Source organism: Calidris pugnax, unplaced genomic scaffold (genome assembly GCF_001431845.1).
Source record: "Calidris pugnax isolate Ruff unplaced genomic scaffold, ASM143184v1 scaffold276, whole genome shotgun sequence".
Classification (NCBI taxonomy): domain Eukaryota; kingdom Metazoa; phylum Chordata; class Aves; order Charadriiformes; family Scolopacidae; genus Calidris; species Calidris pugnax.
In genome coordinates this window covers 1445595-1462571 of record NW_015091112.1, presented here as the reverse complement: position 1 = coordinate 1462571, position 16977 = coordinate 1445595, and the positions used below count along the sequence as shown (strand labels likewise).

The following is a 16977-nucleotide window of genomic DNA, read 5'->3' as shown; positions in this document are numbered from 1 at the left end:
CTCCCCCCCCCCCCCCCCCGCTATGTCTCCCCCCGGGAGATGCTGCCCACCCCAGCCCTCGCACGGCGGGCACCGGCCGGGTGCGATGTCCCCCCGCTCCATCCTCTCCATCCCCGCCTTGGTGCGGGCGGGCGGTGGGCGGCATCCTCCCCGCAGGCTTCATCCAGGGCTGTGCCGGGTCTGAGGGCTGAGCACATCCTTGCTTCACCCCCCTGCCCCGCTCCCGGAGCTCGGCACCGGGTTGGGATCCATCCATCGGTCCTTCCAGCCATCCATCCATCTCTCCATCGGTCCTTCCATCCATCCCTCCATCAGTCCATCCTTCCTTCCATCCATCCCCCTATCTGCTTTCCTTACCACCCTTTGGGCTGCCAGCAAACCTCCCCGCTGCTAATTGCAGGCTTGATTTAACGCTTCATGTTTTCGGGCAGGTTCACCTCCAGGTAGGGCCCTTCCCAATCCATCCCTCCTTTTTTTTATTTTTTTTTGGGGGGGGGAGAAGAGACAGTAATTCGGTGTGTCAGGCAGACGCCGCAGCTGCTGCGGCTGGGTTGTGTAACCGGGGAGCACACTTGCTCTTGAACTCAAGGTGGATCTTAGCAAGCCGGTGCTGGCTCGACAGGAATCCGAGTAAACAAACAACAAAAAAATAATAATCTCAAGCTTGGGAGAGCATTAGGAACAGCCTGGTTGCTCCGGAGGCGGAGGGTAGCGTTGCTCAGCGGTGGAGCCTCCGGGGGTCCGTGCACGCTGCGGGCTGGGCGCTCCCCGGCACCGGGTCCCCACGGGGAGGAGTGAGCGCTGCTGCACGTCTAGAAGATGAGATGGTGATGGGGGGCTTGAGATACGGAGCTCCAGCCAGGATCCTGGAGGTCAGTTGGGAACGGTGGATATAGAGGGAAAGGGAGGGGGGGATGTAAAAAGGAATGATACGAAGATGAAGGGAAATACACCAGCAATTTTGTGAAATGAAGCCGAGAGTGTGTTTATTGTGTGTGCACGCGTGTACTCACACCTCTGCGTGTGCTGAGTGTACGAGCAAACGAGCTGCAAGACAGAATTCCTCTCTTTGCTCCTGAGCTGGCAGGATGGTCCCCTTAGCCACCGGCCGGGGTTTCTTCATCTCACATCTTCAGCGTTTTAGGCGTCCCCCTTTGGCCCCACAAGGAGTTAATGTCTTTCCAGCCCCATGGCAGCGCGTTTCCACTCACCAGCTTGCTGGTGCAGCAAACCCAAATCTGCCAGGTTTTTGAGCAATAGCCACTCGGTTGCATAAAGAGCTGGTGTTTGCCATGGTTTCCTCCTTTCCTTGGCACGGGCTTTGGGCGGCTGCCGCAAGGTGGTTTCCACCATCTCCCCCCAAAACCGACGCGGCGTCGCCTTGCCTCGACTCGGGGCTTTGTGGGGGGAGCCTGGGGAGATTTCATCTGCTTGGGGCAAAGCCGTGGTGGACGCTGGCTGCAGGAGGAGCTGCTGGGGTTTCCTTCCTGGGGACCAGATGTGCCGGGTGCTGCTGTTCTGGCGCGCTCGGCTGCCTGCGCTTCGCTCTCCCGGCGGCGTCAGGGGACTGCGGCGCAGGGCGAGCCCCGGGCGCTCGGTCTCAGGAACCCCAAGCCAAGAGCTGCCATAGCTGGTCACGCTGTAAGAAGCACAAACTTGTTTTCTTCTACCTCGATACTCTCCTCGCAGGCAGCTTTTTTGCAGAGTAACTCGATCCTTTTTACAGTGTGCAGGGCAGATGGGCTCCTCCTGTCTGTAAAGTTACTTCCAGACCGGTTTATTTGTTTTTCTGGGTTTGTTTCATTGGGTTTTCTGGGTTGGTTGTTTTTTTTTTTTCTCCTTTAATGTCGCAAGCAACTTCCCGGTGCTGGTCGGCGGAGGGTGCAGCTGACCTTCGGGAAGGGCTGTGCAGCCCATCCCTGACCTGTGCCAAGGCATCGCCATGGAGCCAGCTGCCATTTCGACCAAATCTGGCGGATTTTGCTCGGAAACTGTTCCCAGAGTATCAATTTAGCACCGTCGGTCCTTGCTCGCGTACAGCTCTCTGCTCCTGCTCTTCTCTACTGGGGTCAAGTGACCTGTGTTTAGCTGGCTTTTGCCTTTTTTTCTTTTATTTTCCTTTTCTTTTTTTTTCTTTTTCTTTTTTTAGGTTTATCGCTGCCTCCCCGCAGGAGGCATCACTGTATACAACCCGAGACGTTGACTGTCTCGGGGTGTCACCCCATTTTGGGACACAAATGCCTGTTGAGCCACCAACTTTCTGCTGGCATCTTGGCTCACAGAGTGGGTTTGGGTCCCGAACGAGCCACTGTGTCCCTGCCAGGTCCCCAGGAGGCTTGTGGTAGAACCCGAGACGTTGACTGTCTCGGGGTGTCACCCCATTTTGGGACACAAATGCCTGTTGAGCCACCAACTTTCTGCTGGCATCTTGGCTCACAGAGTGGGTTTGGGTCCCGAACGAGCCACTGTGTCCCTGCCAGGTCCCCAGGAGGCTTGTGGTTCCCTAGAAGCTATTTACTGTGCAAACTGCCCATGGGGTCTCTCCTACAGCGAGCAGTTATCTATGAGGGTGATGGAGGCACGGCATAGATGTGACTATGGAGATGGAACCATCAAGCTGGCTGGTGGTGGACCATCATCCACCATCTGTGGACCAGGTGCAGGGTCCTGCTGTCTCGAGGGTTTGCACCCGAGTGTGAAGGTTCCCTTGTCTGAGCCATTTCCCTGATGTGGGGAGGTGAAAATGAGAGCATTCCCCAGCCTGATCCTCATACCATACCAACCCTCAAGTGTTGGAGGAGGTGAAGGTGGCCGGGAATTGCCTTTGTCTGTGCGGTGCGGGGCATCGATGCGGAGCTGGGGATGCCCTTTGGGATTGTGGCCGCTCGGTCTGACATCCTGGTCTCCCTTCTGGCTATGGTGTTGGGAGCTGCTCCTGCATTGGGCACGGAGAGCGACACCGAAAGTGCTTGAAACCAGATCTGCTCTTTAGTGGTGTCTTGCACCGATTCCTTTTCTCTGTGATTTTTTTTTTTTTTTTTTGCTACCCTATACACTGTCTTCGATGTTGGAGTAATGAACTGAAATCCAGTGGCTCAGCAGAGCTCACTTCATTATTCTGCTGCTTTTCCCATTGAGACTGGGTGTATCAGCCAGAAAGGTCTGGTTTTTGCCTGCTGCTGGGCAGTCCTGAGGCTGAGGGGCCAAACCAGCAGACACCCCTTTTTGTTGAGGATGTTTTGATGACCATGTTTAGGTGGAACTTCTTATACTCAAGTTTCTGCCCATTTACTCTTGTCCTGTCACTGGGCACCACTGAGAAAAGACCAGCCCGGTCCTCCTGACTCCCACCCTTGAAGTATTTGTACCCATTAATTAGATCTCCCCAAAGTCTTCTCAAGACTAAAAAGAGCCAAGTCCCTCAGCCTCTCCTCGTAGGAGAGGTGCTCGTAATCATCTTTGTGGCCCTCTGCTGTACCCTCTCCAGCAGTTCCCTGTCCTTCTTGAACTGGGGAGCCCAGAACTGGACCCAGTGCTCCAGATGGGGCCTCACCAGGGCAGAGCAGAGGGGCAGGATGACCTCCCTCAACCTGCTGCCCACGCTCTTCTTGATGCACCCCAGGATGCCATTTGCCTTCTTGGCCACAAGGGCACATTGATGGCTCATGGTCATCCTGTTGTCCACAAGAACTCCCACGTCTTTTTTTCCTCAGAGCTGCTCTCCAGCATGTCAGCCCCCAACCTGTACTGGTGTATGGGGTTATTTCTCCCCAAGTGCAGCACCCTACACTTGCCTTTGTTAAATTTCATCGTGTTTCTCTCTGCCCAACTCTCCAGCCTGTCCAGGGCTCTCTGTGTGGTGGCACAGGCTCCTGGGGTGTCAGCCACCCCTCCTAGTTTTGTGTCATCAGCAAAGTTGCTGAGGGTACGTTCCATCCCTTCATCCAGGTCATTGATGAATATATTGAAGAGGACTGGACCCCTGGGGAACACCACTTGTTACAGACTTCCAGCTGGATTCTGTGCCCCTAATCACAACCCTCTGGGTTCTGTGTTTCAGCCAGTTTTCAATCCACTTAACTGTCCATTCATCTGACCCACACTTCCTAAGCTTAGCTTTGAGGATGCTGTGGGAGAAATGCATGTGTGGCTGAAGATCTGGAGATGTTCAACAGCGCCAGTGCTACTTTGCTTGAAATAAAGTTTAAAAAAGCCCAAACAAATGGAAACAAAGATAAAGTAAAGCTGGTACTGTTATGGTGGTGTGTGTCCCACTGACTTTAGTTACTCAGATGAGTGATGGAAAGGTGCTGGAGATGGGGGAAAAGAAGGGAGAGCAGGGTGGGACCCGTGGCATGTGCAGGGTTGTCTGTGGGTTTCCTGAGGTCTGGCTTGATGCAGAAGGAGAAACCAGGATCTGAGCTGGTGGCATGTAGCTCATCCCCGGCGAGGCAGGAGAGCCACTGCCTGTCCCTGACGCTCCATCGCCGGCACGGGGAGGAGGATGAGTAGGTGACCCCCCACGCAACCTCGGGAGACCAGATCCTGCTGTGTCTGGTTTGCTAATTCAGGGTTGCGTCACGAAGATTACGGGCGGCAGGTTTCCTTAGAGCCAGCTAAGCACTTTGTGAAATCATGTCTTAGGGGAGAGGAAAAATAAAATGCATCCTGCAAGCCTCTGCTGCCTTGCCCGCTTTTTTGTTTTAATTTGACGTGCTGTAATTAGCCTGGCCACCGCAGGATCCTTGTCAACTCCTGCGGGCTTGCCTGCTTCTGCCTGCTCTGTAATTGCTGCTTCAGGAGAGGGGGGGAAAAAGAAAAAAAAATAAAAAAATAAAAATTTGAAGTGTTTTGTACAAATCCTGAGCCGTAAATTATTTAGCAGGTGAGAGAGAAACGTGCTGTGTGTTTCCAGGAAGCGAGAGACTGCACCAAAAATGACGCGGCGCGGCTTGCGGCTCTGCTGCGATGTGTCTTCTGCAGAGTCATGGTGTTGGGAGGCTTTTTTTTTTTTTTACTTTTTTTTTTTTTTTTCCCCTTTGCTTCTGAATTTATTCTTGCTGGCTGCTTGCCCAGAATAGGTAGCAGAGCGAGAGGCGAGGGCTTGTATAACACAGCCAAGTGATTTATGTGCCCGGCTGTGCCATTGAAAAGCCTTAGGGTCTCTGGTCTTTTTAGCTTCAGTGTAGGAAAGCACCTTTTGGAAATTCAAGGTAATGTCAGCTCCTTCCTCTCTCTTTTCCACCCTAACTCAGCCTGTGGCTGTTTGAAAATGTTTTTTCTGTTGCTCTGCATGCTGTGTGAGGTTGTCTTTTTAGCCTTTTTAGTCTAGAGAAGAGAAGGCTGAGGGGGGATCTGATCAATGCTTATAAATACTTAAAGGGTGGGTGTCCAGAGGATGGGGCCAGTCTTTTTCCAGTGGTGCCTGGAGACAGGACAAGAGGAAACAGGCACAAACTTGAGTATAAGAAGTTCCACCTAAACATGAGGAGGAACTTCTTCCCTTTGAGGGTGGCAGAGCCCTGGAAGTGGCTGCCCAGAGAGGTGGTGGAGTCTCCTTCTCTAGAGACATTCCAAACTCACCTGGACAAGTTCCTGTGCAACCTGCTCTGGATGGACCTGCTTTGGCAGGGGGGTTGGACTACATGATCTCCAGAGGTCCCTTCCAACCTCATATCATTCTGTGGTTCTGTTGTGTCGGCCTTTCTTTTGATATGCCTTTTGTTCTTGGTCCCTTATCTCTGCGGGCGTAGCGGACATTAAATCCATGGACCACACCAGTCTTCTGGAGGAAGTGAAGGTCCTGCTTGGTAGATGGAGCTTCTTGTTGAGATGGAGCAGCCTTGATACAAAAGAATTAAGGGAATAAAGCCCCCTGGATTGGAAATAAGTAGAGATAAACAGATTTGTAGCCAGCTGGGTACAGTTCATTGTCAAAAAACAGGAGACCTTTTACCTGTATCTGATGCAATGAGGAACTGAGTTACGGCAGAGCTCCTCAGCGAGCTTAAAAATAGCATCATGTTTGTTTTCTTTCCTCTTGCTAATGCATCTGGTTTAAAGCGGGTTCAGATGTGGTTGGAGGCTTGAAGCAGAACATCCCTTGTGGTCTTGCCAAACCCTCTGCTTGCTCAGGGTCATAAAAACTCGTGGAAGGGCAGAGGGGCTGAGAACTAGTCCAGTAATACCTGCTAGCCCGGACCTCATCCTGCTCTGCGTTACTTGGAAAGGTAACTATTTGAACAAGTGGGGATGGATAAATACAGAGGAGGAAAGTTTTACAGGTCAGAGCTGCCACCTGCGTGTGTTCATTGTCTTCTCGGCATGTCCCTGGCTCGCGCTGGAGCCTCTCAGCCTTGAAAGGCAAAGCTGCTCTGAATTCCTCTGGGGTGGCCAGGTAGCACGTACTGCTGAAACACAATTAGCAGTATTTACCGCCCTGGCAGGGTTGCAGTGTAAATGATGCTTAGTCTCACTGAGAAGCCTGGTGTCAAATTTAAGGAATTCTAATCGTAGCTGGCGATTAGAGAGCGTGTGCTGCCATAGGCACTGGTTCTCTTCCACCCTGACCTCGCTGAGCTCCTTCCCTTGTGTGTAGAGAGTGGTCTCTTTTCTCAAGTCACAGGCGACAGGACAAGAGGAAATGGCCTCAAGTTGCGCCAGGGGAGGTTCAGGCTGGATATTAGGAAAAATTTTTTCACTGAAAGGGTTGTCAGCCATTGGAATGGGCTGCCCAGGGAGGTGGTTGAGGCCCCATCCCTGGAGGTGTTCAAAAGAGGGGTTGATGTAGTGCTGGGAGGTCTGGTTTAGTGATGATGCTCCTTGTTTGTTGTGTGGGTGTCTATTTTTGTCAAAGTTAGGTTGACGGTTGGACAAGATGATCTTTAAGGTCCCTTCCAACCTAGAAGATTCTGTGATTCTGTAGAAACATCTCTATGGTCCTGCTGGGGATTTGCATCCCCCCTGGGATGTGCTTTGTGACCCCGCAAGGGATCGCTGGTGGAGAGGGCTCTGCTCACTCCCTGTTGTTGACTAATACTTCCCCTCTGTCTTCCAGCTGCTCATGCTCCTTGGCACCGCCGACGGTCAGTCGAAGCTGACCTCCGAGCAGAATGCCATCGACCTCTCCCCTGGCAAGTACCGCCACCTCGACCGTGCCACCAACAAAGAGCTGATCTGCGACAAATGTCCCGCAGGAACCTACGTGTCTAAACATTGTACGAAGAATACCTTAAGAGAGTGCAGCCGTTGCCCGGATGGGACCTTTACTAAGCACGAAAACGGCATAGAGCGGTGCCACCCTTGTAGAAAACCCTGTGAACTGCCAATGATTGAGAAAACTCATTGTTCTGCCTTGACTGACCGCGAGTGCACTTGCCTGTCTGGTACGTTTCAGACGAACGATACCTGCGTCCCTTACACGGTGTGCCCGGTCGGCTGGGGCGTCCGCAAGAAAGGAACTGAGACGGAAGACGTTAGGTGCAAGCCGTGCCCTCGTGGTACCTTTTCTGATGTGCCTTCTAGTGTGATGAAGTGCAAAACATACACTGACTGCTTTGCGAAAAACATGGTGGTCATCAAGCCAGGGACGAAGGAGAGTGACAACGTCTGTGGTTCTCCGGCGTCTCTTCCCAACACGTCTTTGGCTTCGTCAAGCACCGAAGCGGATGAAGAGCCCTATGAAGTTCCACCAACCGCTCATCTTCCCAAAGGTAATGTCCACCATTGAAACACAGATGTGTTTTTGGTCTAAAGCCTAAACCCTCTGCTTTTGCTAGTGATAGGATGAGGAGTAATGGCTTCAAACTGAAAGAGGGTAGATTTAGATTGGATATTAGGAAGAAGTTTTTCACTGTGAGGGTGGTGAGGCACTGGCCCAGGTTGCTCAGAGAAGCTGTGGCTGCCCCATCCCTGGAGGTGTTCAAGGCCAGGTTGGATGGGGCTTTGAGCAACCTGCCCTGGTGGGAGGCATCCCTACCCAGGGCAGGGGATTGGAACTAGGTGATTTTTAAGATGCCTTCCAACCCAAACCGTTCTATGCTTATCCTTTTTGGCCAGACGGCAGCTCCAGGTTGTCCTCAGTTGTGTTAAACCACATCTAATAACATTCTCACTGAGACCGCAGTCATGATTGGACTCCTGGCTGTCCTACTCCTTGGTTTGAAAGGACATCACGTTCCCCAGCCTCTTTTCCCGTCTATGTTGTGCTGGCACAAGTCTTTGTGCGTTTGTGGCAAACCTGAGCAGGGTGCAGCAGGAAAACCCTGGCAGGAGGGGAGATTTGCTCCACCAGACTGCTCCCCTGATGGATTCACTGCTTTCATGACCTGCTGCATTTTCCCCTGTGCTGAGCCAACATATTGGCTTGAATGGGATCCATCTCAAACAGCTCTCCAGGAGCCTACGCTGTGCCATAATTTTTTTTCTTAAACCTCTATGATTTCTTTTAGTTGTCACTGGTGGGAAGAACCAGGTTGAATTCCCCATTCTCTCATTTAATTAAAAATGATATATCATCACAGTCTTTAGGGAGATGCTTAACACTCTCTGGGAAGCAGCCTCCTTGCAGTGGGGGCATTTTAACTAAAAAATGCAACTTTTGATGGTCTGAACGGCTGAGTTGGTGAATACAATAGCAGGGAAGTGTTGGCAGTGGTAGGGTCCCAGTATTTCTCCTTTGTTAGATCTCAAAGCTTGATATGATACTGGTGTGTCATTGGAAGAGGATGGGAGGGTGTTTTCCTGAACTTTGAAACTAACTGTAGACAATTAGGTAAAAGTTAAAGCATTTTCCCTGTTTGCATCCTGGTCAGAGTGTTTTGGGTAACCAACTCGGAGGCAAAATCAGGTTACTGATGGTTACACCCACTCTGTGTCAATTGGGATGAGACGTGATCTTGAAAAGCTGAGGTTCCAAAGTAAGCTCCGCGTTTTACCACAAAAACCCTCCCTTCCTCTTCTCACCAGGCTTTGGTCATGCAGCTGGCTGGGACCCGAGAGCTGTTGGTTGATATGAAAACTCAGTAAAGACAAAAGTAGCTCTTAGGGGAGGTTGGGTTCCTTCTGTTGCTTCTGAAACCTGTTTTGTACTTGATGCATCTGCCACTGCTTGCAGTGCTGATAAAAAAAGTTTGTGGTTGCTTAACAAAACGCAGTAGAGAGATACTGAGCCTTCAAATTTTCATGCGTTTCTAGCCCAAATACCACATTTTCCAGACTTGGAGGTCATAAACCTAAGAAGCCTCAAAGCTGTAGTTTTTTTTGAGAAGTACAGAATGTACGAACACAGATTGACAACAACATGCCTTTAATCACTTGGGTTGGGTGTTTTTTGTTTTTTTTTTTTAACAAACTGCCACTAGCCTTAACCAATAAGGGTTAGTTTTATCTTGAACCTTACCTGTGTAACCGTACCCATCTGTTCCCAGAGTCAAACCTCAACTTCACCTCTTCCCCTTCTCGCTGCCTGGCATTGGGTTTCTGTCTGCTGGCCAAGGCAGGTCTTGGACTGTGACATGATGCCGTCTCCCGTCTCCGGTGCCGTGACACTGAGCTCTCTTCTCCTTTCACAGGTTTGAACTCTTCAGTTCCCGATTTTGTCCCCTCTCCTGTGCCACGCACGTCCAGCGGCACGGCGGGCTACCACAACGAAACCTCGGCCAACGAGACGGACAGCACCAGTGGGACCCTGGTGGGCTCCAACACTGCTGGCCAGGCCCAGAGCTACCGGCACAAGCAGACCAGCCAAGCGCTGGAGAAACAGCCCTCACTGGAGATGGCAGGGGGTGAGAAGTCCAACATCCCATACAGGCCACCCCGGCGAGGTCAGCAGAACGTCCACCAGCACTTCGACATCAACGAACACTTGCCGTGGATGATCGTCCTCTTCCTGCTGCTGGTCCTGGTGGTTATTGTCGTCTGCAGCGTCAGGAAGAGCTCACGGACTCTGAAGAAGGGACCCCGGCAAGACCCCAGTGCCATTGTGGAAAAAGCTATTATGAAAAAGTCCACCACCCCCACGCAGAACAGGGAGAAGTGGATCTATTACTGCAACGGGCACGGTGAGCAGTGGCGACCGGGGGCTGTAGGGGGTAGTGTCCTCTCTGTCATCCCACACGGTGCACCCACATCAAGTGGCCAGTTGCTTTTTTGACTTGCTGGGTCTTGTAGCAAGGACAAAGCCCGTATAACAGGTTCCTCAGATGTTTCTTCATCCTTGGCTTCTCCCCGTTCCCGTTCCCATGGTGTGTCCCTGCTCCTGAAGGAAGAGTTAATGGAAAGAATGTCTCCTGCTCTACCCAGCTCCTCTCCTTCTTCTCACCCATCCTTGGTAAAAGGATCTTGAATGAAGGCTTCTTTTTTTTTCTTTCTTTTTTTTCTCTCCCCCTTCCCCTCCCCTTTCTACTTTTCTGTTTCACCTCATTTTCTCAGTCACTCAGACGTGGGTCTTGTTGTCTTTTGTGTTTTTCCCTCACCCTGTCTGTTTCTGGAAGGCTGAGTCATCCCCGGGCTCTTGGCAGTGCCCCAGTTTCAGGTTCTTAGCCCTAAATCCTGACCGTTGGCTTGTGTCCCCAGCCCTTTGCCCGTGCTGGAGCCAGGAGGGTTGTGTTGTGGAGGCGTACAGCTCCATGGTGTCATGAGGTCTTTCTGGAGGCTCTACTTCATAGTGTTTTCCTGTTCTTTTGGTGAATGACTTGCTGTCAGCTTTTTGATGAGATTTTAAAGGTGACCCGTTGTGCTCTTGAAATTGAAATTTGTAAAAATTGATGATAAATTATTGGTGGCATGAATGTGAGCACCAACCCCCTGTGATCTTCGTAGTAGGATACATGGTTCTTCCTCTGCAAAGCTACAGTGGCAATTTTGACCCCCCCCACATCCCCTTATCCCGTGCAGACGGACAGCACCGACGAGTCCTTACTTTGGGCTGAGGTTGCTCAACCTTGAACATCTCCTCACAGTTAACCTTTAGAAAAGCACACTTAACAAGGGGGAGCCAAACAAAGAATGAATTGAGAAAAAGGTTGCGAGGTTTAAGAGAGATCAGAGCTTGATGAAAGTTATCCTTGAGTGCTTAAGTACAAAGCAAAGAAGGCTTTGAGGAGGGCGTCTTCTGTCATGTATTCTCTTCTCCTTCCTGCTGATTAATAGACTTACACTCTGTTTGCCTTTGTTAATGCATTTATAGAACCAGTAAGATCTTGTTGGAATTAGTTCTGTGCCTTCTCCTCTGTTTGTGCTACTTATCAGTTCCCTTTTAATTCTTTTGAATGCTTGGGGTGTGGTTTCTTGTGCTTTTTTCCCTTTGTGATAACCTTTCCCAGTAAGCCCTGCACTCCGTTGTCCTTGAAATCAGTGGTACCCAAAGCATGGTCCTTGTGATGATGGCGAGTGATCTGCAACAGGGCTGCAGATCCTTATTAAACACCTTTATTTGTGGGTGCTACCAGAAATAATACATGGCTTTGGCCATGGTTCATTGGCCAAAAGTGGCTGGTTGTTACTAACTTGTAGTAACTTTTTTTCCCCATGACCTCAATTACCTGTTGGTTGATTTTTCTCACTTTCCTGTTTTTTGGAGCAGGGGTGGTGTTGTCTCAGAGCAGGGGCTGAATTTGAACAGGATGGGGAGTGACTGGTCTGGGAGCAGACCAAGTCTCTCAAAGCAGGTGCAGCTCTGGTTTGTAACCTGATGTTTCAGACCATGTGCCGCAGCTGGACGTTCTTGTGGAGGCCACATTAGAGCTGCTTTTGTGGGCAGTGCTGTGTCTTTGGTCACCAAGCATGATTCAGGTTAAAGAATTGCTGGTAAGAGCAGGTGATACGTGGTGAGCAACGGGGCTGTGTTAACCCATTTAGATATAACCCCACCTCCCAGATCTTGTCATCCTTTGGGGAACACATCATTTATGTGTCATCCCGTGCTTCCCAAAATGAGTTTTTGTGGTCTTCTCTGTCATCCTTTAACAACTGAATTCAGGTAGTGCATCAAATTCCCAAGACATTTGCTAAGTTTTCCTCTTTTCTTGGGAAATAAGCTGGTTGTAACAGCACAAATCACACCTAGGTGATAAACTGGCCCAGTGTCTGATCACACTGCTCAGGTCTGGAAGTGAATTGCCCTGTTACGCCGGGTGGTTTCGCACATCCCTCCCAGTTGTTCTTGCAACGGTCATGCTGGTTCCGTGTTAGCATGGGTGGCTTCAGGACTTCCTCCTGCCACTGAATGTCCTCGGTTGAACTTTGTGCAGTGAAGGCGGGCAAAAGAGTGCAAACCAATTAGTGCCTTGTCTTGTTTTTAGTGCAGCTCTGGTGTTGCCTCGATCACGTTGTGTTAGCTGGAAGGGCCTTGCTTATTAGTTCTTGGTGGTGGTGCTCTGTCGTGTCAGATATGGATGTTGTTCTCCTCCGTGGTGGTGTATAAATCCCGCTTTGGTTTTCCTATTGAAATGTCTGGCTCTTAAGACTGTTTACTTGAAACAAGAGAAGATGTAGTGCCGTAGAGGAACTGACCTTTTATTTAATAACTGGCTGTACAGCTAAGATGTACTGCAGAGCTGCAGTGTCATGGCTTTAGCTTTCTGCTGCTTTGGCAGTGTTTGTACCCAAATCATGCTTCATCCTGAAGCAGCGTTTCAGACAAGGGTAAATATAGCCAGGAACAAACTCCAGGCTGTTGCAGGGAGGAAATCTTTCCCCTCCTGTGCTACCAGCACAGATCCTTCCACAGTAGGCAGCCAGGGCAAAGCCTCCATAGATGTGAGGATCACAGACGGCTGCTCCCCAGATCTTCAGGTGCCAGCCTGGTTTGTGGTTGTGCTAGGGATGTGGAGGGCGAGCGATGAGGTTTAAATCATCTTCTGGGGCTGGGGGTGAAACCCTGGGGTCTGGTGCTGGCAGCGTGCCGACATCCCTGTGACGTCCCCACTTGCATGTTGGCTGGCCATGCCAAGAAGGACTTGAGGTGTGTTTATTGCCTTGGTACGTAGCTCTTGCGCACAGTCTGCCCCGGCTTCCTCCTAGTTTACCATCTCCTCCCTCCTATAATCCTTTCAGTAAACAGCTTTAACCTTTGAAAGGGAAGACCGGGTCTGACGTAGGTGCTGCAGCCTCTGCTTGCAGGAGCTGTGCTTGGGTGGCTGCCCTTACGTTGGCGCCCAGTGCACCTCCCGTGATGACAGGAGCACAGCTGGCATCCAAGGCTTTGCCCGTTTGGAGGATTTTATTATCAAGTTTTATTACTGATTTGAGGTTCTGGGTGAAGCCTGGCCAGGGTGGCACCAGCACTGCTCAGTGCTGGAGCAGAGACATCTCACTGTGATAGGGCTTCTTTCCAAAAGAGAAGGGTTTTAGGATGGAAGCCGTGGCTCAAACTCTTGCCCGGTTCCTGATGGTGCTTGATATACTGAATTGCTTAAATAGTTGAGATACGAGTGTGGTCCTGAGCAGCAGTTGTTGCTGTGGGGTGTTTCACTTGTCCTCATCTTCCCATGAGCTGGTGTGTATGCCCCATGCTCTCTCTGGTCATAATACGTGCCTTAAATAACAGCCCAAACCTAAAATTAGCAGTAGCTTGGGAGGCTGGTGTTAAAACAAGACCCATGTCCTTAACGTGGATGTATTCCAGCCAAGACGGCAAATGCCGATGATTCTCACTGGATTAAATGATTTAGAGGTCTGGGAAATGCTTGCGATGACTAATGGCCTGAGTTAGCAGCCACCCTACCTTGGTGTCTGTCCTCATGTCCATCCCCATGGTGAGGACTGTCCCCAAAGCCCCCAGGTCTCATCTCGGATCATGAAGGTAGAGCAGCACCAATGCTGCAGCTGGGGTTGGGGAAGCTGGACCTCTTGTTGAGTCAGCTGGTGCTTACTTTCTAGCCCCTCAGATGGGAATCCAAAGGGGAAAAGCAGTTTGCCAAAGATCTCCAAAGAAATTATCAGCGTGGCGCCTGCATGACGTGGGTACTGGGCTGATAGCGCTCTGTGGTTTTAACCTTGTGTGGCTGCTTTCTTCCAGAAGATCAAGAAAAGCCAACGCGCTGGAAACTTTTCCCTCTAAACAGTCCCTTCATTTTAGCAAATACCCACTTACCCACTTCCTTTCTTCAGCTGTTTCCAAAGGCAAAGAACTGAGCTGGTAATAAAAATGGAGAATTAAAGCCTGTCTCCTGAGCGTCTTGGAACCGTGAAATTTTGCGTCGGCCTATGCCAGACATGGAGGTGGGCTTGCAGTCATCTTGTAGGCATTGCTGGTCATGTTGCCTTTGACTTTCACCCATCGAGTAGCAGAGGATGAAGGGACAAAGGCTGTGTAAAATGTTACATTTTTGAGTAAAACCTCCTGTGACAGAAGAAGCTCCCTGAAATGATCTGCCAAGAGGCAAGAAGAGTTTGGTGATTTTTTTTTTTTTTTTTTTTTTTTTAACTCAAGGCCTCCTTCGAGCTGATCACACGGGGAACGCTGAGTGCTTGTTTTTTAATTTTTTGTTTTTTTTTTTTTTTTTTTTTTTTATTTGGAGTTGAAAGACTGAAGATCTTGGCAGCGTTGGTCTGGCACGAGATGCCACTTCCCTTTTCTTTCTCTTCAAGTCTGGTAATTATTGCAGTGGGTGGTGAGAGCGAAGCCAGGAAGCGTCTGGTTAAATAATCAGAGAAAGAAACTGTTCTGCAAAAGCTGTTTGTAGCCAAGGTGGAGCTGAGGCTTGACTGCAGGTAGAAGAGCACGTACTGAAAATGGCTCAGCATCGAAAACAAAGCGGGGAGGTGGGGGATGATGCTGGAAAGATGGGGGGAGTGTTGGGATTTGGGGACCTTGGTTGCTCAGCTGTTGAGATGCCCAGCTCTCAGCACATTGGGAACTGGGATCATCTTGGTTGGTGATTCATAGGGAATGGTCCTTGGCTTGCAGCTTGGTTGCTGTGGGACCAAGGCCAAGGTTGAGCTTGTTCTGCTCCATAGCAAGTCAGTGAGGGTGTTGAAGAGGGACCAGAGCCTCGCAGGAAAACCCTGTGCCATGGAGAACCTGACCCTGTGCTGCAGCTCTGAAGTGTCTCCACGTGAATATAACCAACGGGTGTGTTGGCAGTATGCACCGGGACATCTGGGGTCATTGCAGGCTTGTCCTCACATGGAATCAGGTACTCATTTATGGTTAGTGTTGGAAGATGCTTATCAGAGTAAAATTACTTGATTGTTTTTTTTTTCTTAAAGAGTCTGCACATTGACTAAACAAGCCCACACATAACCGTAAGCTTTTCTATAGATCCGTCACCTAACGAAGGGAAGCAAGGGCATGGAAACAACCCAGCAGTGGATATTCTTCCATAAGCCTGGTGTCACTCCCTTCTCAACTGCTTCCCTAAATAAGGAAACCCAGCTGCAGGGATGGCACTTGGAGGTCTATGAGGTCACTCTAGATGCCACTTTAGGACCCCTCCTTAGTGCTCATATGGGTAAATGAGATGAAAGTCATATAGTAGGGTTTTTGTAGGGTTAGTTTTCCCTTTGATCATCAGCTCCTGAATGGAGTACAGCTTGGTGGCAGGAGCATCACACTGAGAGGCAGGGTGAGGATGGAGGAGCTGCTGTGGAAACACACCTCTGGGGACTCCGTCTCCTGCACATCTGCAGAGCCTGGGGAGGAGCCATGGGGTTAAAACTTCACTAGTCTCAAACTGTGGTTGCCTCAGGGCTTTGTGCCCTGACCACAGGTTGGGCAGAGATGGCCAGCAGCATCTCAGGAGGGCAGGTGTGGCCGTTGCTGCTAACATAATTTGGTAATTGCGGTTACGCCTGGGGAGGAGCTGCCCTGGGCTTGTGTGCAAACCTGAATATGACTCTGGCAGGCAGAGCATGAAATGAGGGATTAATGTCAGTCTACCTGCCAAAACAGAGAGGCAGAAGGTGGTGGTGTGGGTTTTTATTCCAAGCAGTCTCTCTTCTGGCATCTGCAGCTTAATGAGTGCAGGTGACTGTTGATCATCTGTCAGTCTATCCATCTCTGCTAAGTGAGACCCGGGCAGAAAAGGAGCTTATTAAATTGGAAGGGACAGGTATGTGCTGGGTACCAGGAGAAATAGGGATGCTGTTGTACTGCTGAGCCTTAAAACAGGGGTACTCCCTCGCTGGAGCTCTTTGGACAGTGTGGGAGCTCTGTGTTTCATGCTACGTGTGCTCCCAACACAAGTGTGATGCTCCGCTTTGGGGTGGGATGAAGCAGCCCTTCAGGTTGGAAGGGGCCTTAAAGATCATCTTGTCCAACCATCAACCTAATTTTGACAAAAATAAACGCAACCTCTGCCGTGGTAGCTTTGGGGTGACATCTGGTGAATTCAGAGCACTGTCCTCCTCAAACTGCTCAACTCAAAACTTTGCTTAGCTTTGCCCCAGACTCATCCTTGACCTTTTGGGAAGCTTTGTGGTTTCCAGAGGGTTTATGCAGGAGCTGACCAAGGCCTTGGAAAACATGAAGGAGGGAGACTGCCGTTCTGCTTAGCGAGAGGGAAACCTAATCATGTGCAGGTTTATCATGTCTTGCTCCTGAGCCTTGTCTCCAGTGGGCCTGGAGGCTGGTGCTTGATCACTTTTCACGTGTGTTACCACACGAGCCATCTATCCACAAGCTACACAGGGCTGTGCAGAGCTGCCCTGGGAAGCTGCTACGTTTGGTCCCAAATCTGCTTCAAAAAAGGAAAAATAAAACAGGAAAAAAAAAAAACCAACCCGCCCCAAACTATCCCATGGTCAAAATTCCTGGGTGGCCCCTGGATTGATTTAATAAGGGGTCGGGATTTCTGCTGCCTCTTAAGGTGTGGGGCTGAGTGTCGGTGGCAGGGGAGCTCTGCAGGGAGAGGAAAGTTGTCTTTTGGCCAAAACCCTGCCACTTGTTTCTCTGCTGTGATTTCTCACATGGGTAAGGCTTGCACTCATAACTTCTCGAATAACAAGGCAGATATTTTTTCCCTCACTTGTCAA

The 16977-nt window shown here is 50.3% G+C and overlaps 1 protein-coding gene across 2 annotated transcripts in view; it reads left to right on the top strand.

The window, feature by feature from the left end:
- TNFRSF21 (tumor necrosis factor receptor superfamily member 21) overlaps positions 1–16977 on the top strand; it is a 37607-nt gene that overhangs the window by 755 nt on the left and 19875 nt on the right. For both annotated transcript variants that reach the window (XM_014958212.1, XM_014958213.1), the window contains exons 2-3: positions 7058–7712; positions 9573–10061. In XM_014958212.1, the coding sequence (XP_014813698.1) occupies positions 7058–7712; positions 9573–10061 (1144 nt within the window). The remainder of the gene's footprint in view (positions 1–7057; positions 7713–9572; positions 10062–16977) is intronic.